Source organism: Trichoderma reesei (assembly GCF_000167675.1).
Source record: "Trichoderma reesei QM6a unplaced genomic scaffold TRIREscaffold_8, whole genome shotgun sequence".
In the NCBI taxonomy this organism is placed as follows: Eukaryota; Fungi; Ascomycota; class Sordariomycetes; order Hypocreales; family Hypocreaceae; genus Trichoderma; species Trichoderma reesei.
This window is the reverse complement of record NW_006711155.1, coordinates 377,218-396,885: the sequence shown is the minus strand read 5'-3', so window position 1 is coordinate 396,885 and position 19,668 is coordinate 377,218. Positions and strand designations below refer to the sequence as shown.

The 19,668-nt window shown below is 55.0% G+C and overlaps 6 protein-coding genes across 6 annotated transcripts; 2 read left to right on the top strand and 4 right to left on the bottom strand.

Moving 5' to 3' along the window:
* Window positions 1-561: 561 nt before the first annotated feature.
* TRIREDRAFT_121594 (uncharacterized protein) lies at window positions 562-1,505 on the top strand (the record flags this gene model as incomplete). Its single annotated transcript, XM_006965035.1, has 1 exon — window positions 562-1,505. The coding sequence occupies exon 1, from the start codon at window positions 606-608 to the stop codon at window positions 1,503-1,505; it is 900 nt and encodes a 299-aa protein (XP_006965097.1). The 5' UTR covers window positions 562-605.
* A 256-nt stretch (window positions 1,506-1,761) lies between these two features.
* On the bottom strand, window positions 1,762-3,436 carry TRIREDRAFT_60825 (uncharacterized protein; the record flags this gene model as incomplete). The annotated part of the gene is made up of 3 exons (XM_006964880.1): window positions 1,762-1,919; window positions 1,997-2,260; window positions 2,332-3,436. The coding sequence occupies 3 exons, from the start codon at window positions 3,434-3,436 to the stop codon at window positions 1,762-1,764; spliced, it is 1,527 nt and encodes a 508-aa protein (XP_006964942.1).
* A 2,740-nt stretch (window positions 3,437-6,176) lies between these two features.
* TRIREDRAFT_106869 (uncharacterized protein) lies at window positions 6,177-10,311 on the top strand (the record flags this gene model as incomplete). The annotated part of the gene is made up of 3 exons (XM_006965034.1): window positions 6,177-8,000; window positions 8,066-10,005; window positions 10,125-10,311. 3 exons carry the CDS (start codon window positions 6,177-6,179, stop codon window positions 10,309-10,311), a joined length of 3,951 nt encoding a protein of 1,316 aa, XP_006965096.1.
* Window positions 10,312-10,497: 186 nt separating this feature from the next.
* Window positions 10,498-11,661, bottom strand: TRIREDRAFT_106868 (uncharacterized protein; the record flags this gene model as incomplete). Its single annotated transcript, XM_006964879.1, has 3 exons — window positions 10,498-10,882; window positions 10,967-11,361; window positions 11,431-11,661. The coding sequence occupies 3 exons, from the start codon at window positions 11,659-11,661 to the stop codon at window positions 10,498-10,500; spliced, it is 1,011 nt and encodes a 336-aa protein (XP_006964941.1).
* An 803-nt stretch (window positions 11,662-12,464) lies between these two features.
* TRIREDRAFT_121593 (uncharacterized protein) lies at window positions 12,465-14,521 on the bottom strand (the record flags this gene model as incomplete). Its single annotated transcript, XM_006964878.1, has 2 exons — window positions 12,465-13,100; window positions 13,157-14,521. 2 exons carry the CDS (start codon window positions 14,519-14,521, stop codon window positions 12,567-12,569), a joined length of 1,899 nt encoding a protein of 632 aa, XP_006964940.1. The 3' UTR covers window positions 12,465-12,566.
* A 2,711-nt stretch (window positions 14,522-17,232) lies between these two features.
* On the bottom strand, window positions 17,233-19,339 carry TRIREDRAFT_61227 (uncharacterized protein; the record flags this gene model as incomplete). The annotated part of the gene is made up of 7 exons (XM_006964877.1): window positions 17,233-17,748; window positions 17,863-18,099; window positions 18,183-18,371; window positions 18,435-18,645; window positions 18,714-19,016; window positions 19,082-19,167; window positions 19,232-19,339. The coding sequence occupies 7 exons, from the start codon at window positions 19,337-19,339 to the stop codon at window positions 17,233-17,235; spliced, it is 1,650 nt and encodes a 549-aa protein (XP_006964939.1).
* Between the last annotated feature and the right edge of the window lie 329 nt (window positions 19,340-19,668).

Here is a 19,668-nt window from a genome sequence, read left to right as displayed (position 1 = left end):
TAATCCCAACAATATTTACGCCATCTCAAAGCAATCTTGGATTGAGGAGAGAACTTAACAGACTTTACAAGTTCGAGAATCATCGCCAGTTCTCTGCAATAGGCTCGGAGACTGAGCATCACTGTCATTTGAACCCTGCTTAAAAATGTACATCGTACCTTTCACAGCGGTGGAAGAACACTCACCTCACTCCCATTTACGCTCCTTTATAGACTCTGGCAACAATCTCTGCAGATGAGATTGTTGGACCGCGCCACCCTTTGTGTGTCCTTATCGTACTCGCCGCACAGGCTCCAAATAAGCTTCGTGGAAGCTCATGAAACCAGTCAGCCTTATTTTAAGCTTCAGTTTGTTGAGTGTTGAGCGAAAGACTTAAATATAGATCCCCGTGTATGTAAGGTTCTTCAGCAAAGAGTGGTCTGCCCAGGAAAGCTTCCCCCATTGCTATATAAAGCCCCCTTCTCCCCCTTCCATCTCTCAGCCCATTCAATTCCTACACATCCGTCTCCATCATTTCCTACTTCAACCATTGTTGAGCAACCTACGACCTTGATATTCATGTCTGATATCAATATCTATATATACATATATATATACACTCGACAATGGACACCATAAAGATGGACACGGACGCGAACGCTTCTGCCGCCACCACGGATGCCCCAGTCATCGGGGCGGGCGGCACGACCAGGGACAGGATCCAGAATTTCCTGTCCCCCAACCAAATCGAGGTCTTCAGTGACCAGTCCCTCGTCTGGGACTTTGACGACTGCGAGACCCTTGAAGAACAGTTTGACTGCGGACTCAAGGGTCTCGAACAACTCCGCAGCGAGGTGGTGGAGGCGACCCGGGAGGGCAACCAGCGTGCCCTCATGGACACCGTCACTGCATCCAAGGAGCTGCAGGACCTGATGGCGGGTCTGGCGGGCGAGGCTGAGCAGACAGCCATCGACATGCTCGCGCTCAAGGTCCAGGAGTCAAGAATAAGACTTGAGCCCTGGAAGGACGCCGTCGCCGTCGCGGACAAGTGGGAGGGTGTCGCCTGGAAAGTCGCCAAGCGCCACGACGACATGTTGGCGCAGCTGGACGCGGCGCTGCTGCTCATGGAGAAGCAGTGCGTCTTCGCCAAGCTCTGCTGGAGCTCCTTGTCGTGGGATGCCAGACGCGTCTTCTGCGCCGAACTCGGTGGCCTGCCGCAGGGAGCGCTGTGGTCTGACGGCTTCAAGGCCGAACACTTTCAGAAGCTGCGCTCGGACGACAACATGTGGTCTGTTCGGATGAAGTGGACGGCCTATAAAGGAGCGACTAGACTGCCCCGGTATATCTTCCTGGATAGTAGACGCAGCGGCGGCAAAGAGCAGACGCTGGTCCTGTGGGCCAAGGTTGATCCTGCGGCCTCGGGCGATGTGGAGCGTGTGCTTGAGGTCGAGGTTCGGCTACGGAATAGACTCTTATCGAATCTCCGGGTTGATGCTGCTTGGTTGTTTAGGATGATGACTTATTGAGACTGGGGTATGGTATTGTATGATGATTTGGATATACGGACGGCGTTCATTGGACTGGGTATTTGATTACCACTGATCTATCTTGATACCCTAAAAATGTCTGGTTCTATGGCTGGTTATATACTCATACGTGTTGAGACTAGACAAGGATCTCAATCAACTTTAATTTCTTATTCAGTATTACAATATGAGTAAAGTAAACGCCGTGATTCCCTAGTAGCAGGAGAAGAAGAAGTCACGACATCGCCAACACCTCCTAAGCCCTTGTAAGACTGACATGCACTCCATCTTTACACGTCGTCGCCAGAGCATAAAGCTCAACCCACTCCGCATCGTCGTCACTCGCCCTCATCGTCTCAAACGTCTGCACCATCCTCGACACCAGATAATGCGTCTCCAAGAGAGCAAACTTCTCTATAAGCGGGAAGAGTCAGTACGTATTCAAAGTCCTCTACCTAACAAACAGGTCTAGGATTTGGGGACTTGCTTACGGCCAATACAGATTCTCGGTCCGCCATTGAAGGGCAGATACCCCCAACCCGGTCTCAACCCGTTCCACCTCTCGGGCACGAACTCTTCGGGATCGGGGCCGAAGACGTGAGCGTCGCGGTGCATGGCGTATATGTTGTACATGACGAGGTTGCCCTTCTTGATGAGGAGAGGCGAGTTCCCGTCTTCGCCGCCGCCATATGGGAGGACGGTGTCTTTGGAGGCCTCGCGAGCATTTGTCGGGATTACGGGATGGAGTCGCAACGCTTTGTTTAGGGGTCAATCAGAGAACAAGAACAGATCAAATAAACGGTTGAAGTTGCAGAGGTTGACTTACACTCCTGGACACACCATTTCAGATACTCCATGTTGTTCAGCTGCATGCTTGTCGCGGGCTCAACCCCCGCAATGGAAGTAACCTCTCGCCTCAACTTGTTGTAAATGTGTGGCTTTCTCGCCAGGACAAAGAACAAGTTACTCAGCAAGCAAGCCGTCGTATCGCGGCTCGCAACCAAGATGTGGAGGATTTGGTCGCGGAGCTGCTTCCGATCCGTTGCCACGGCTGCGAGCCCCTGAAGCACATTGCAGGCCGTGTTCAAGGACTCGTCGTCCCCCTTTCCGCTGTCCAGAGATGCGCTGATGAAGTTGTCAATGTACTGAAAGACACGACTCCGCGCTCTCATGGCGGCAAAGTTGATGGAGAACATTTGGAGCGGACCGAGCTGCATCTTGCGCACAATCTCCGTCGAGCACGTCAAGTAGTCATTGACAAACTGCTTCTCTTTGGCATGGCTCGAGGCTCGATTGAGCACATGCGTGGAGTGGCCCATGAGGAAGTCCGTCGCAAAGTCCATGGTAAGCCAGAAGAAGAGCGGCTGCAGGTCGATGGTCGTCCCGGCTTCTGTTGGGATTCTCCCGAGCAGAGCCTGGAAGTGCCTCTCCAGCATGGCGACAATGGACTCCTTGTTCTGCTTCGCAAAGCACGGCCGCAGGACGCCGCGAGCGTGAGACCACGAGTGTCCGTTGAGCGTAAAGATGCCGCTTCCTAGCATACCCGTCATGGCGTTGACTCGCAGACGGGGGAGCTTGAAGTCGTCAAAGCCCGTGGCGAGGACGTGCTTGATGTTGCGGCTGTCGCACGTGTACACGGCCTCCCATGTCCATCGTCTGCAGATATATGTATTGCCCAGTTGCTGAAAGGTTCTGTATGTCGAATCGAGATACTTTTCGACGGGCTTTGCAAACAGGCAGTCCCATATGAAATCGAGTCCGATAAAGGGGTCCTTGACGGGGGCCTTGGATTGGGCATCCTTGCACCCCCTTGTGCGTGAAACGCGGTACTGTTGGACTTGGGAGTATATACTGCAAAGTATGTAAGAGATGGGGAGAAGAGGAATGACGAAGTAGAGTATCAAGTATTGGCTCTCAACAGTAGGAGACATGGCTCATAAGCTGCCCACGGTCATTGACAAAGGGAGTAAATGGTATCAGATTTGCTATGGCAGGGGAAGTTTCAGAATAGGTATCAACAGCAAGGAGAGAGAAAAGCCATGACAACTCTTATTCCATCGCCCAGCCCAATGAAGCCTCCCCAGTTCTCCAGGTCAGGGGGACGCCTGGTGACACGTCCAGGTCATTGACTGATTTGACTGTCTGGCATATATACATGCCTCATGCCTGCAGGTACACGCAATTCTGCATGAGGATGCATGGAAACGAATACGTACAGGCCGACCTATGGGCGGCACACGCCTCGCATCATGCGGACAAGACAATGCCAGATCCAAGGCAGAGGGAGGGCAGGGGGGGGCCTGCCATAAAGCCATTTCATGAACGTCACATCACTTCTGGGCAAGGGGGGGGAGGGCGTTTCACAGGGTCAATCTATTTAACATGCCTTGCTTCCATAGGACCGAATAATATCGATAGTTTCTGCTCCTTTGTGTTCCTCTTCTCTGCTGTGCAACTCTTGGGCGCAGCGGCCGGGGCCTGATGGAAGCTCTCATTGACTGGAAGAGGGTTGGCTGTTGGTTTCTGATTACGAAGGGAGCGTATAATAATAGAACTTTTGGCATCACAGGAGAGAGACGCTTTCTCCTGATGAGCTTTTGGCCAGTCTCGTGATGGAGTTCTTCTGCTTCTGCTTCTCCTTCTTCTCCTTCTTCTCAGGAGGTAAAGACTCTGTTAAGTGACGAATCGGCTTTTCTGTAGATCATGAACGTGCTCGAGGATGGTCGAGGCCATGGTGATTCTCTCCATCCTTCACCGCGGCCTCCCCTTGGCAACATGCGGTCACACACCAACACGCCCACATGCCCTGCTGCCTCCAGCATCTTACATAGGATGGGAAGCAACGCTGACAGCTGTATGTCTCGCAACCGTACAGGATCGTGCTTCTACGATGGCTCAACCGCCGATCGGACAAGTGCCTTCTTGGCGTAGCCCCGACGCAGAAACATTGAATTGTGTGGAGGAGAGGACAAAGGCAGACATCCGACACGCTTTGGGCAAAGAAAACAAGAGGCCCCTTTCCCCTTTCCTGACCGGGAAATACCGCGCCGGCGAGGGTTAGCTGCAGCACGCCTCGAGCCAATGGGCAACGGCATTCTTGAGTAACTCATGCTTGGAGGGCATTGCGGATATGCAAGCACTCGAGACAGCGGCCTTGGGACCAGCTGAATCTGGGCTGGCGGCTTTCTCAATGACATGGCACACACGTCGTATTCGCAGATCAAAGGGATCCAAGGATTTGGCGTGGAATGGGTTTCGTTACTCTGCCCGACGTGTTCTCGTGGCTTCCATGTCACTGCTCCTGAAGAAGGTGGACGATGACGAAAGGAGGAAGTGACACGGCGCATGTTCTCAGCCGACCAACGTGGTCAAGATGTGTGGAGGGAGCCTCTTGGTCCCCTTGATCCTGATTGACTGGAGAGAGAGTGGACGAATTCTCTTGGCTCCTCCCTGAGGCCTGTTCAAGTGACCATGTTGCTAATACCGAAGATACCTGGCGCAACCTTTATTGATGTCATGAGTCTCTTTGAAGTCGTCGCGTCCGAGCACACACACACACACACACACACACCAAAAGGCAAGCAAGCCGGGCGACGACGACTTGCATGGAAGATCCTGGCAGTGACGGTTATCCAATGAAATAGATTGGACACCAAGCGAACAATGACTTTGCCATCGAGCGGCAAAGCACGTCAGCATCGTCCGTCTAGACTCTTTGTGCCTTTCAGATGGGCCTCCAAAGGTCTCAGACAACGTCTTAGATGTGTGTAACTCCGGACCAACAAATTCCTGATGCTGCTCGAGAGCTTATTTCCTACCTTGTGCGAAGCAATGCCGTATCCCCCCTTGTCCCCCTGTGCCCCTATCCGGCTTCCCGTGAGAGATTCAGCAGCACGCCGTGTTTTGGATCCGAGTCCTATGTCTTGGATGGGGGGAAACATACGTGTACGCCGCCTGTCGGATAACTCTCTCTAACTCTCTCTCTCTCTCACACACACAGAGCAATATTGATGGTGTGACAAGACACGAACCAGAGAAATGGAGTTTCCTTCTATCTGGCTCGCTGGCAGGGCGAGGTGGCGTTTTCCTGGCCACGTTATTGGGGAGGGACGCTGGGTCGTTTTGGTGACACAAGGAGGAGGGAAACGACTGGGTTTCAACCAACAGCTGCACGGGTGATCGGACGTGCTTTAGGCCTGCAGGACAACTGGGATGATGTGAAACTTGGGCTTCGCGTGTCGTGCGTGTGTGCGTGTGTGTTGTTTTGGCGCACAAGAAAATGGCTTGAAGGAAGATGAGTTTTGTTCTACGGAACCGGGGTGAGCGATGGGTGGATGACGGGGCTTAGAAGGCGCTGTGCTGGGCTGTGTTTAGTGAGAGAAAGATGCGGGAGATAGGGGGGAAGAGACGTGATGTGATATGCTGGAGAACACGAGGCGAGGTCACAGGAGCATGATTTATATACTCGGCGTCGGATGAAGAAGAGCCTCATGCCGGACTATAACATCTTGTTGCTCCCATCGGTGTTTCTTACTAAAAGCACTGAGGACTGATTATTTTCTTACCCCTTTTCAACAATCAGAGTTCTTACCACTGAGACTAAGAAGAACCCTCGAGGTTGAGAAGCACAGTGACAGGATCAAGATTTACAACAACTCAGAAAGAGACAAGATGGCCCCTCAAGAAGACAAAGCAGCCACCGCTCTTGCAGAGATCCACGGGGACCCCCTTACGGACCTCGATCAGAATCTATGGGACCTCTTTGCAGCCTCTGCCGCCGCCCACCCCGACCGAGAAGCCATCGTCTCGCTCTGGCAGCCTGCAGACGCCATCCTCGTATTGGAAGACGACAAGGAGAAGAAGGAGGAGGAGGACGACGACGACGGCGACGGCGACGACGATGTACCCGCACCTGCATCTGCATCTGTACCCTCCACCTCGACTGCGGGATCGGAATGTCTCAGATGCTCGTACGGAAACCTCCGGCGCGGCGCTGAGCGGCTGGCTGACAATCTGGAGAAGATGCTGGGGGGCGTCGTCAACACCCAGCAAGGGCCTGGTCCTGGTCCTGGTCCTGGAAACAACAACAACAACAACAGCAAGCAAGGGCCTGCTGCTGGGCACCGCGGCATGCACGTCGCCGCCGTGCTCTGGAACTGCGCGGAATGGGGCTTTTTGCTCTGGGCCTGCGTCAGGATCGGGGCCGTCTTCATACCCCTGGATCCTCGTGTCACGGACGACGACGTGCCGCTGATGCTCGAGGCCGCGGCGCCGCGGGTGCTGGTCGTCCAGGATGCCGAGGCCGCGCTGCGTCTGGACGCGGACCTTGCCGGGCTCGAGCTTCCACGGCCTCTTCTGCGCGTCTTCTGCGGCCAGGGGGCGGTCGAGGGCTGGATCAGCTTTGGGCAGCTCATGGACGGGGGTGGAGATGCGTCGATCTCGCCTTCTCAGGGGCTGGACCTGAAGGAGGAGGAGGAGAAGAAGGAGGAGGAGAAGGAGAAGGAGGTGGAGGAGGAGGAGGCTCAGGGTGACACAGACACATACACAGACACAGACACAACCGACGATCAACAAGGACCGCCCCGGGCCAGCGGCAGCAACAGCGGCAGTGACAACCACGCCCACGACCGTCCCGCCCTCGTCGTCTTCACCAGCGGCACCACCGGCCGCCCCAAGGGATGCCCGCACACGAACCGCAACCTGGTGTCTCAGACGAGCAACTACGACGCCAACGCCGACCCGGACTTTGTCGACCGCTGGCTGGTTCACACGCCCGTGTGCCACGTCTTCGCCATCAACAACGCGCTGCGGGCCTGGCGCCACGGCGGCGTCGTCGTCTTCGCCTCGCCGTCCTTCCACATCGACGCCACGCTCAGGGCCCTGGTCGACGAGAAGTGCACCGTCATGTCGGCCACGCCCACGCTCGTCAGGGCGCTGCTGTCCCACGCGGCGTTTCCGAGCCCCGGCGCGCTGAGCCTGTCGATTGTGTCCGTCTCGGGGACCATGATTGGGGCGGAGCACATCCGGCTCTGTAGGGAAGGGGGGTTGGGGGCTCGGGACGCCATTCAGGCGTATGGGATGAGCGAGGGGGCGCCCATTGTGAGCTGGTCGAGGCGGGATGAGATGCTGGTGGATGGGTATCATGCGGGCGTGGGAAAGGTGCTGCCGGGGGCGGCGGTGCGGGTTTGTCGCTGGGGGAGTCGGGAGGTGCTTAGGAGGATGGAGGTGGGAGAGCTGCACATCTCGGGGACTTCGGTGATACGCAACTACTTTGGTGAGGATGAGGATGAGGATGAGGATGGTGATGGTGATGATGGCAGGTTTTACGATGATGAGGCCGGACGGTGGTTGAGAACGGGGGACCAGGCCATGATAGATGAAAAGGGGGTTGTCTATATCCTTGGGCGATACAACGACCTGATTATCCGGGGAGGAGAAAACATTGACCCCCTGAAGATTGAGTCTGCTCTATCAGACATTCCAGGCCTTTTACAGGTAAGAGTTGTCTCCTTTCCTCGAAATGCGTCGAGGTGACTCCCAGTCTAATAGGCGGATATCAGGCATTTGTCGTGGGAGTGCCGGACGAGATTGCAGGCCAGATCCCAGTCGCCGTGGTCAAGCTCACGCAAAAAGCATCCAAGTCAAGCATCATGGCGAGATCAAGGCTGCTGGGCCCTCACTACGCACTCGATGCCGTCTACACCCTCGAAGATCTGGGCCTCGACAGCGTCCCAACCACTGCCATCGGAAAGCCCAAGAGGGCAATGCTCGCCGACATTGTCACCAAAAAGAGACAAACATCAGACCAAGCCAAGACGTCTCCGATTCGCAACAGGAGAGACCAACTCTTGCTGCTGGAAGAGCAGCTGGGGGAAATATGGGACCAGCTGGTGGGAGTCCGTCCCGGCAAGGCAGACGACTTCTTCTCGCTGGCCGACAGCATCACGCTGCTTCGGTACTGCGATGCCATCCTTCGAGGGCTAGGGAAGCGCCTCTATCTCCAGGACCTGAGCCGGTGTGCTACGATTGAGGCCCAGGCTCGACTGTTGGCTACGAGAGACTCCTCGCGCCCTGGGGCAGACGCGGAAATGAGCAGGAGGGAGAGCATCCCGCAATTCCATCCGAGAGCAGACGATGACTTGAATTCTGTCTATCCACGGGACCGCTTCTTCGACTCGAGACAGCGTCAACAGCAATACCCGAGCTTCTCAAACACCTCTGCTGACGAGATACTCTCGGCCGCCCGAGAACAAGCCGCAAGGGTCGGCCTGGATGGATCCGACATCCAAGATGTCATCCCCGTCAGGGGCTCCATGTACCGCACCATCGTCGGCCAACGACCCCAATCCTACCGGATCAGAGTCGTCTTCCGCATCCACGACGCCTCCATCGCGCAGATATACGACGGCCTGTTCCAATGGCTCGCATTCAGACCCCTTCTCCGAACCGTCCTCCTGGGAACTCAGGGGGCGCTCTACCATATCGTCGTGCGGCACAGCCAGGTCTTCTTCCAGAAGCTGGTCCGCGAAGCCGAGGCCGCAACCGAGGAGCAGGCGAGGGACATTTACGAGGACAGTTCCGCCGAGAGCCACTCGCTCGTGTACATGTTCGGCGCCGTCATCGTCAAGGTCAAGGAGACGGGGCAGAAGCTCCTCAGCCTGACGTACAGCCACTCGATCGCCGACGCCTTGACTCTCCTGCCCTGGCATCGGGACCTGGACCGCCTGATCCACGACAACGACACCATCATCCCTCTGCAGACGTCGTACCGCCTCTTTGCAGACTTGTTCTCCGAGTATCAGGACAGCCTGCCGGCGCAGAGGGCCGTCTCGTTCCACGTCCAGCGACTGCGAGGCATTTCTCGCTACAAGGCCGCGCTCTGGCCGAGGCAGCTCTCCCCAGGGATGATGATTGCAAGCGACGCAGGCTCCTTCTTCACGGCCGAGCGTGACGCCGTCAGGGACCAGATATGGGACGGGGACTGGCAAGACAGGGCAGAGGAGTTCCGCTTCCCTCGCCGCAGCCGAATCGTCCGCTTGCCCGCCCTGGCCAAGCTCCGCGAGGTATACCGCCTCGAGCCGGTCCTCTTCACAAAGTGCGCCCTCATCCTCTTCAACGTCCTCCAGACAAAGTCCCCCGTCGCCATCTTCAACTCGTGGGAAAGCGCTCGCTCGTGGCCGTTTGTGCCCGACTGGGTGTCTGATGCCCTCCAGCCGGCCATGAGCATCGACGGGCCTACCGTCGAATGGATCCTCAACATGTACGAAGCCAACCGCGAGGAGACGCTCGAGGACCTGATGCAGCGCATGGTGCGTGAGCAAGAGCAGATCCGCAGGCACGAGCACGTTTCCTGGGAAAAGGTCGTGCAGGAGCTCCGCGAGGAGGGCAGCGTCGCCATGGATGCGTCTTTCAGGCAGTCGTTTGTGTGGGACGTGAGCATGGGCGTTGCTGCGTCGAGGGGGTTCCGCAGCGATTACGAGAGTCTGGAGCCTGTGGCTCGGTATGACTGGCCAGATTGGTGAGCTTTTGATATATATCCCTCCAGGTTTTTTTTTCCTTCTTATGAGCTTGATGATGGTGAAAACGGAACTGACATATGCCCCTTGTGTTGTTCTATAGTGGACTGTTTTGGAGCGCCTTTATGGTGGATAGGGAGAATCTCCTGTTCATCGCTTCGTGGGACACGGCGCAGCTGAACGCGGAGCAGGTCGACGGGTACTGCGATGACTTGGCGGATGTGATGAGGAGGCTTGCTAATGAAGATAACTTGGGGCTCAAGATGGGAGAAGTGTTTCCCGAGTACTGAAGTATAAAAAGGGGGGGGGGGGGGCCAAGGATGGACAAGCATGGCCTCGTGTTGCTGTTTGCTAGTGGTTTAATGTCGCCCTTGAGAACTGCTCTGGAAATGCTACTGTTTCTTCATCCAGACGAGTCAATGCTGCTCTGAATAGTCTCTGCAACTGGGTATATCTGTCCCCCCCATCATCCAGATTCACCTCCCCGGAAAAAAAGTCGCATACCCCTGAACCTCCTCGCCACTCCCCTCTCCCTCCTCCCCTCCACCTCCACCTTCGCCTTCGCCTTCAGCCTCGCCCAAGCTCGTCACCTTCCACACCACCGCCGCCCTGAGAAACGCAATCCCACACGTCACCCAAAGCAACATCCCGCAGCTCATCAAGACGCACTTGACCATGCCGTTCTCCTCCTGAACGCACTTCATCCACATGCTCGTCGCGGCAACGGTGGCGAGTGCAAGGATAGCCGCTTGCAGATAGAGCAGCACGACCGGAGAGAGGAGATGGATTTCGTGAAAGGCGAGGGTGGTGAAGCAGAGGATGAGGACGGAGGTTGTCGTCAGGGAGGGCATGCTGCGTAGTCTAAGGTAGGCAAGGTAATACTTCATCAGCATCCGAGTAAATCTCAACAAAGGGCATATCACAAGAGTCGTCGTCGTCACTCACATTCCACCAGAAGCACCGCCGAAGCCGCCATCGTCGTCCATCCACATGCCCATCCACGCAAACACCGTCAACACACCCGCCGCAACACCGCTCTGCATCGCCAGCACAACCCCATGCACAACCGCATGAACAAGCCACCTCGCATCACTCCGCTGAATCTCTCCCCCTACAGCAGCAGCAGCACCACCACCACCCAGCATCAAACCCGCCCTCTCGCCAGCTCCCCCAACTCCATCCCCATCACCATGTCGAGGCAAATCCGCCGTCGACCCATCCATCCACCAAAACGGCATCCCTCCTCCCCCCGCAACCGGAGCACCCCCTCCTCGTCCTCCTCGTCCTCCTCCTCCCCCAAGGACATACTGCTGATAATTCTGCCTCTGTCGCTGCTGAGCCTGGTAATCATAATACGCAGTAACATTCGCCGTCGAAGACGTCTCCGAACCGACCGTCCCCTCACTCACCATCCTCCCCAGAGGCGACGACCAGCCCCCAGAAGGAAACACCGCCGCCACAGAGGACGCCGCTCCAGGAGAAACAATCTGCACCGTTCCCGACGACGACACGCGATGGTTTGGAAGGGAAGTATGCGGCGGCGTAATCGTTCGCGAGGACGACGACGAAGATGCCGATGGTGATGATGAAGACAGTGGTGGTGGTGGTGGTGGTGGCAGAGCAGGCGAAAAGACAGTCATTGTTGAAGCCGGTACACTTTGATGCTCAACCTGCTGGACATGAGAAGCTTGACGTAGTTTGAGGCCCTGGGCCTTTCCAATGGAATGAAGAAGAGTGCGGTCTCCTGGAGAAGGACGCTGGGAATTTAGTCTTCTGGCAACTTCTTCTTGTTCGTCATTGCCCCTTGTCCTTTGTCGAGACTGGTCCTCGTCTGCTTCGATGGTGCTGCTGCTGCTCGAGGAACCTTCTTCAATGTCCGAGAGTTGAGGCATGTCTTTGTTCATCGGGACACCTAATCTCGCATTCACGCTGTGAAAGCCTCTCCTTTTTCAGGCCTCTGATCGCGTATATGGCTAGAGTTGAACGAGAGCTATTCGATGCAGGGGGGCGAGACCCGACAGGAAGACGAGCTGACTGAAGAACAAATCTCTTCTTGGAACGCAAAGGGAAGTATTTGTTGGGGGGGAAGAAGAAAAAGAAAAGAGAGTGATGTTGTATGGAGAAGAAGAGAATGAGAACAAAGGTGAAAAATCGCAGCGGTGCAAACGGATTCCGTTTGGTCAAGGCATGGGACTCCCGCGCCAGCTGTAGATTTCGACTGCCAGCTGGCTCGAGGTGACGCATCACCAACTTGCCCCTATGGTCCTTCAGCACAGGGCAAGTCTTCTCTCGCTGCAACCCCCTCAGCAACATCCAACTGCAAAGCGCTATAGCATGGCCATCTTTATACAGCAATAATAATTCATGATATATCCCAATGCCCACCATGACTCCCGCCAATGCCAATCAACTTGCTAATCAATGCTACATACTACGATAATATATGGTGTTGTTACAAGAAATTTCAAGACGAATACTCCAGCCATGGTCGAGGCAGGCATGCCACAAGTGAATGCGAGGGCAGCCCCGAAAACTTGCTTCCAAATCACTCCAGACTCATGCGTGCTTCATCTCCAATCCCCCACTCTCCGCCCTCTTTGCCCTGCTTCTGCAGCTCAAGCGCGACGGCAAGGTTGAGTGAACTGTCGTCCTCTCCGGCAATGTCGCTAGCCACGTCGCTCGTTCTCCTCGGCCTCTGGCTGCCGCTTCGTCGCTTCTCTTGTCGTTGACTGTCCAGGCGGAGACTATCCCCGGAACGGTCAGTAGTTCGCCTCCTCAGCGTCGGCCAGAATCGTGACGACGTCGAATGCAGAGAGGCCGTGTCATCTGCGGCCTTGGCGCTCAAGGCATCCGAGACCTGGTCTTGGTCCTCGTCTGGTGTGGGATCCGGGGGTTCGGCCCGCATCTTCTCGTTGGCGGTCGAGTATGATGTTGTGTGCGGCGTAGGAGTAGACTCGGTCGCGTCCAGCTCGTGAGCAAGCTGAGACTCGTCCACCTCCACCAGTTCGGCATCGCGATACCATTTCCTGCGCCGCGTCCACCGGCCCCAGCCGTCAAGTCCCCGACGACCATTTTGCCACTGATAGATCCGTATTAGCTCGCGGCTAAGCGTCAAGTCAGGAGAGGGTCAATTACCTTGTTGTCATAGTATATCCATCCATTCTTGCCCTCGGGGCCGTCGTAATCTACCGTGCCATCCTCGGGCTCCGGTACGCCATCCACCCGCCATCGGCTTCCCTCAACCCATCGCCACCTCATCCGGCTTCCATCCTCGACTTCGGGGAGCTCAAACTCATCTCGCGGTGGCACCGGATTGTTGTGCTCGTCTGTCCATGCAGGCCGTTCGTATGCAAAGAGGTTGGACGTCCACCCCAGGCCGATCCACCGTCGCTGGTTCTCGTAGATGATGAAAGTAAACTTGACACCGGCGCTCTTACCGCCGTTAGCGGCTCCGTTTCGTCGTCGATTCACTTGCAAGCTAGAGGAGCCCAAGAAAGACGCCTTGCTCATCTGCGATTCATTTACATCCGTCTCCTCCCTGGGAGGATGCGACTTGGGCGGGCTATCGAAATGGAGACCGGTAATGGCCGAAGCAAGCTTGCGGACGGCTTTGCTCCTCCAGATGATGGTCCTCGTAACCCGCATCACCCTCGCATGCCATGTTAGCATGATTGTTCCTGCCAGTAGCACAACCCGTCGAGTCGTAATGATCCTAAACGGTGACATGGTCAGGACAATCCAAAAGGGCGTCATGATGAGAAGCCGCATAAACATGGCTGTGAGTGCTGGTCTCGTCGTTGCGCTAGTCGGAGTTCGCTGGGTGCTCAGAAAGTCGGTCATCTCGAGAAGAGGATCCATGAGAACGTTACATCTGCCGGTAAACTCCTTGAGGGTATCGACGATTTCGTCCAGTGTCTTCTGGTGTTTGGTGCTTGTGATTTCAGACTTGGCCCGGGCGTGGCCAGACTGCTTCCCGTTGGGCGTCTCCTGCAGACTGGCGCCCCCATTGGCCGCAGCCTTCTTGGAGGAGGCAGCATCTTTCGTTACTTGTGCAGGCTCCGTCCAACCACTGCTGCTCAAGGGACTATATCGCCGTCCGTACATGCCCGCTATTAGCCCCATGGAGACGACGATGGGGCCGGCTCGCATGAGCACCACGTCGCCATAGAGGACGATGGCCCAAAAGGAGCACAGCAGGAGGAAGCTCTGCCAGGGGTCGCCCGTGCTCCATGTGAGCAGCCCGACAAAGGTATTGAGGGGGAGTAGGAAAGGATGGCTATATGCGAGCGCGCGCGTGATCTGGGGAGGGGTGGCAAGGAGCAGCGGGCTCTTCTGGTGAACAAGGACGGTCGATCGACGACTGTTCCTCGAGGGCGTCGTGGCCGAGAGCGTGACGGGGGAGAAGGCGGCGTAAGTCGGGGGAGGAGCAGCGCCGAGCGTCGTGCTCGAGTCGAAGGCTGGCGGCGACGCGCCGAGGGACGAGTCGTCGCGGGAAGACATTGGCCGGCCGAGCTGTGAGATCCACGGAAGATCCTGCGGTTCGAGGCGCGCCGCGGAGGGCAGATGGTCAGCAGAGATGTCGCTGCAGGCGGCGCATCAACAGCCAGCGCAAGCACTAGCACGCGGGCCGGTCAAGGGGGTGATGGCAGAGTTGTGTGTGCAGGAGCAACAGCGGTAGATGGACGACGTAACGAGACGGAGGCATCTGGCCTGAGCTCGGATCGTGGCGTCGGGGAAAGGCTGACGAGAGACGAGCACGACGACGAGCCAACGCAGGGCCGAGGTGCGTGTCTACATGACATCACCCTACCAAGCCCCAAGCCCTGTGTGCGCTTGCGGGCAACGTCGATCCAATAGCAGGGCGTCGTCGTCCTTGTTCTCGAAACCGGCAAACGCGCAATGGAAAACGCTATCAGATGGTCGCGTGTGTTCAAGGTGTGATGGACGTGGGCAGCAAAGGATGATCAAGCTGAAGACTCGCAGGGAGAGCGCAAAGCAAACACACGGGATACGGGGTATCAAAGCAGAAGCAATGCGCAAACATGAACCAGGGGAAGCAACTCACAATGGCAGCCATCTAAGGCAGCGGTTCGGTTCCGTCGTCTCCGCCAGCCCAAAACGTCATTGGTTGAGCCGCAGGGCTTTAGGCTGCAAATAGGCGACTTTTGCTTGTTGGATTCACATGAAGCTGCGCCAGAAACAAGAGCGGGAAATGGCTTCGAGAAGAGAGAGAGAAGCAAGAAGAAGAGGAAGCAGAAGAGAAGGAAGAATTGGAGTTGGCGATGATTAACACATAATAGAATTAAAAAAAAGGGTCAGCTGGCTGCATTCATCCCCCCCAGTTGTTGATGCTGTTCTGGCAGGAGCCGAGGGCAGGGCACCTGCTGGCAGAACAGATGACGGCGTCTGGCCACGTGAGACTCCGGGTTGCTGGATTTCACATGCAAATCCGGTGGGAGTTTGGTCGTAGCCGCTACTTGATCTGCGGTGGGATGACGCAGCCAAAAGGGGTACTGGATACTTCGGACCTGCTCCAGATTCAGAAATGCCCTCCACGGGTCAGTACCTGTACCTGTACCTTGTCTTGACGTCTGCAGCGGTGCCTGATTCTCCGTACCTGATGTACATGAAGCCGGTAGCTGTAAATGTCACTCAACTCGATGTCTTGCAGCTCTCCATAATTGAGCTGGCGAGGCAGTGCTATTATATTATATCACATCACAAGAAGCTCATAGACCACAGGTTGTTATAACAGATCCAAAGTCAGGTATACGGGGCACTCCAAGGAGACTTTTCACCTGCACAGGGATCCCCAGTCCTCCCTTTGTCGACAACGCAGAACAAGCTCCCAAGCTCCATATTACCGCAGCTGACAGATCCGGGGAAGTTTTTTTCGCAGGGGCTGCATATATTGGCAATGGTATGGATATCATAGGTAGGTCGGGCCTCACACGCAGATAATGCGGGTATTATTTCACCGTTACACGTCATGCACAAGGTCAAGGCAAGATCAAATGTTTTTGAGTGTCAAATAAGATGTTTATTGTGAAATCGTGATACGAGCTACTACCCGACTCAAGCTGAATTGTCGTGATGTCCTGCGGCAGGTAGGTAGGCAGTAGGTATCCCCAGCAGAATGAAAAGAGAGAGGCATTGTAATTGCCGAATGATTTGTGAAAAATATATCGAAATGCATCGTCATGTTGATTGGATGCCTCAATCAATTGTTGAATGACATGATGCTCTTGCTAGAACCCAAGAGCCAGAGAAATATCTGTATAATAATCTCAAACAATCAGCGACTCAACAGTCCTGCAACGACAGCTCTCCAGAGGGGAGAAACTCTGATGCTATTCATACCTGTGCGACAATGCCATTGTCGTAGAGGACTTATCGGCCGCAGCCGCAGCCGCAATAACTGCACGAGGCCGCCTGATCGACGAGAGGCTCCATGATCGAGGGCCTGCGGCGACCACAGCCACACCATGTTCCAGGGCACGAGGCCTCGTTGGTTGCAGTTCCGGTGATGATGCCAGCCATGGTGAAGACGAGTGTTGCTTTGTTTTGCAAACGTTGCAGTGCTGAGTTGAATCTTTGTTCGAAAGTTGTCGAGAGAAGAAACAAAACGACTTGATGGTTGCGGTTTGGTAGTGAGAAGAGGAGACTGTATTGCTTGTTGTGTGGGTGAGGATGAAGAGAGAAGAGACTCATTTGAAGGAGGATTTCCGAGTCTTATATATCCAGAGCACTACGTACTCGAGGCCGAGTCTTTTGTAGAATGTGTCTGGTTTGTCTTGTGTTGTGGCAACTCAATAGAGGTCCTATTTCAGGAGTCAAACACCCAAGAATATCGGGCAAACACCAAAACTCGTGAGCAAACACTATCATGACAGGCAGACACCGAGACGATGAATGAGAACATCAAGAAGTTGAACAAACAGTGCATTTATAGAAACACCCAAGAATATCGAGTGACAACCAAGTTATCAAGCAACCACTAGAGAGGCAGAACACGCTCCCCCAAGAGTATCAAGCAATCGGTGGGAACCTGCATGCATGAGTCAAACAGCAAGAGTCTCGATCATCAATGACACTCGAAGCAAACGCATCAAGCAAACTGTGGCTCAAATCGATGAATTTAGCATCGTCATAACTCATCCCCTCTAAACTTTTATGCTACACACACAAATCAACACCATTCAAAGCACAAATCAATGACCATGTCCCTCATGCCCATCCTCCTCATCATCCCCCGGCCAATCGGGAAACCCATCCTCAAACAACTCCTCCAGCAACTCCCTCCTCTCCTCCTCCTTCAACCCTTCCTTCCTCATCACCCCCTTCCAAGCCTCATACTCCTCATCCGTGAGCAGACACTCATCAAGCAAGCCCTCGAGCGCCTTGTGATCAAGCCCCTCCCCGATGAACACCAGTTCCTGCCGCCGGTCCCCCCACTCGCCGCCCTTGGCAATGTCGTGCTTCACCATCTTGTCCACCTCCTCGTTGCCCGTCGTGTACTCCTCCGGCTGCAGCGTGCAGAACCAGGACCGGCCGCCGGTGAGGGTCAGCATCGCGCCGGCCTGAGACCACTCGCCGCAGCGGTGGGGGCGCGTCGCCATGAAGATTTCGCCCTTGGAGCGGAAGAGCCGCGCAAAGGTCGGGTGGGCGCGCTTGTTGGCCAGGATCACGTCGTTTTCGGGCGGCGTCATGCCGTCCTCCTCCATGTCCTCGTCTTCTTCTACTTTGTCGTCTTCATGATTGGGAGACGCCGCGGTTGCGGGAGTCGAGGGGGGATGAGCAGGGGACGATGCGCTGGTCTTGTCTCCTGCGGACGAGCCAACACTTTCGACGTCTGGGTAGTCGACCATTTCAGCATCCTCTTCTCCATCTTCTTCTTCTTCATCTTCTTCTCCATCGTCATCATCCTCATCAGGCTGTTCCATTTGCAAGATAAACTTGTCATAGATGAGTGCCCAGAGCCGTTTGGGATGAAAAGGCCGCAGTCGAGAATAGATAAAGTTCTGCACGTTGTACTCCTCCGTCTCCGGCTTGGGAGTCACCACATTGCGGCCATTCACCTGTATTCACAAGACCTTTGTCAGCCTTTGCCACGCCATAGCTTTTACGTCGTGAGGGTAGATAAGATGTAGAAGGCACATACCTCTCGCACAGTCATGGCATGCAAGTCCTGCAACCAGCCATACCCAGACTGCGCCCTTTCGAGGTCAAAAAGCCCCGTGTTAACCAGCTCCTTGACGTCCACCTTGCTGTACTTGGCCTCAAGGATCTTGGCCCGGTGGTTCAGCTTCTTGACAAGGTCAATCACTCGAGTCTTGGTCTCGTCATTGACCTTGATTTATCACCAGCCGTTAGCCTCTACTCAGTCAATACCTATCCACTCAAGTCAACTTACCATGTCAATCTTGTTGAGGATAATCACATCCGCAAACTCAATCTGGTCAACCATGAGATCCGAGACCGTCCGCTCATCCTCGGGGGTAACATCGTCCCTCCGAGCAGACAGCAGATCCACGGTATCGAAGTCATGCATCATCGTAAAGGCATCAATGACCGTGACCGTCGTATCTAGGCGAGCAAACTTCTGCAGCCCGCCAGCCTTTTTCCTACACAAGAGTTAGCCCCTTGATTTGAGCACCCAAAAATAGCAGCGACAACGTCATTTGAAGCTTACAGTTTCATCAAGACCTTGACCATGTCTTCGTCAAGGCCAGCCATGCCATCGCCTTCAGTCATGAGACTCATCTGATCCGCAAGGCGCGCATCAAACGTCTCGGCAACCTGCTCCGGCTCGCTGATGCCGCTGCTCTCGATGATGATGTAGTCAAACTGCTGGAGCTGGGAGATCCGCACGAGCTCCTCGAGCAGATCTCCTCTGAGGGTGCAGCAGATGCATCCATTTTGCAGCGCAATGACTTTTTCATTCGTCTTTGTAAGTTGATGGGTCTGCTTGATGAGAGAGGCATCGACATTGATGCTACAGAACCTCAGTACAACTGTCCTCATACTTCAACAGCAGTGGAAGAATCAACAAATACATACGCTCCAATGTCATTCACCACAACGGCAATGCGAAGTCCATGGTTACTTCGCAGGATGTGCTGCAACAGAGTCGTCTTGCCTGAACCCTGTATTCCCAACCTCAGTCAGGACAAACCAACCAGAACAGGGATAAAAGGACAGCAAACTCACGAGGAAGCCGGACAAGAGCGTCACGGGCACCGGCTTAGACGGCACCAAGATGTTCGTCTTGTTTGCCTTCTTGGCCTTCGACCTTGTTGTTCGTCTTAGTGGTGCCATTGTGATGAAGCAGCCCTTTTTGAGGTTGAAAAGCAACTTAATGACACAGAAATCAACAAAATGAAGTTTGTGATTTAGAAAAAGTTTGCACACTCTCAAAATTCCATTTTATAGGCACTTCACAAAGTCACGAACGGCACAATGTCACCAAGGCATCCGATCCGAGGCCATCAAGGTGGCCAGGAATGGTCCATCAAGGTGCATGTTGGATATCGCCTCACTCTATGCACGTCAACACGGATCGGAAGCTAGCGTTTGTGTCAGCGCTTGGATCGAATAATCCCAGACCAGACCAGAGGGGATTTGCTTTGGACCTCTCATCATTCGTC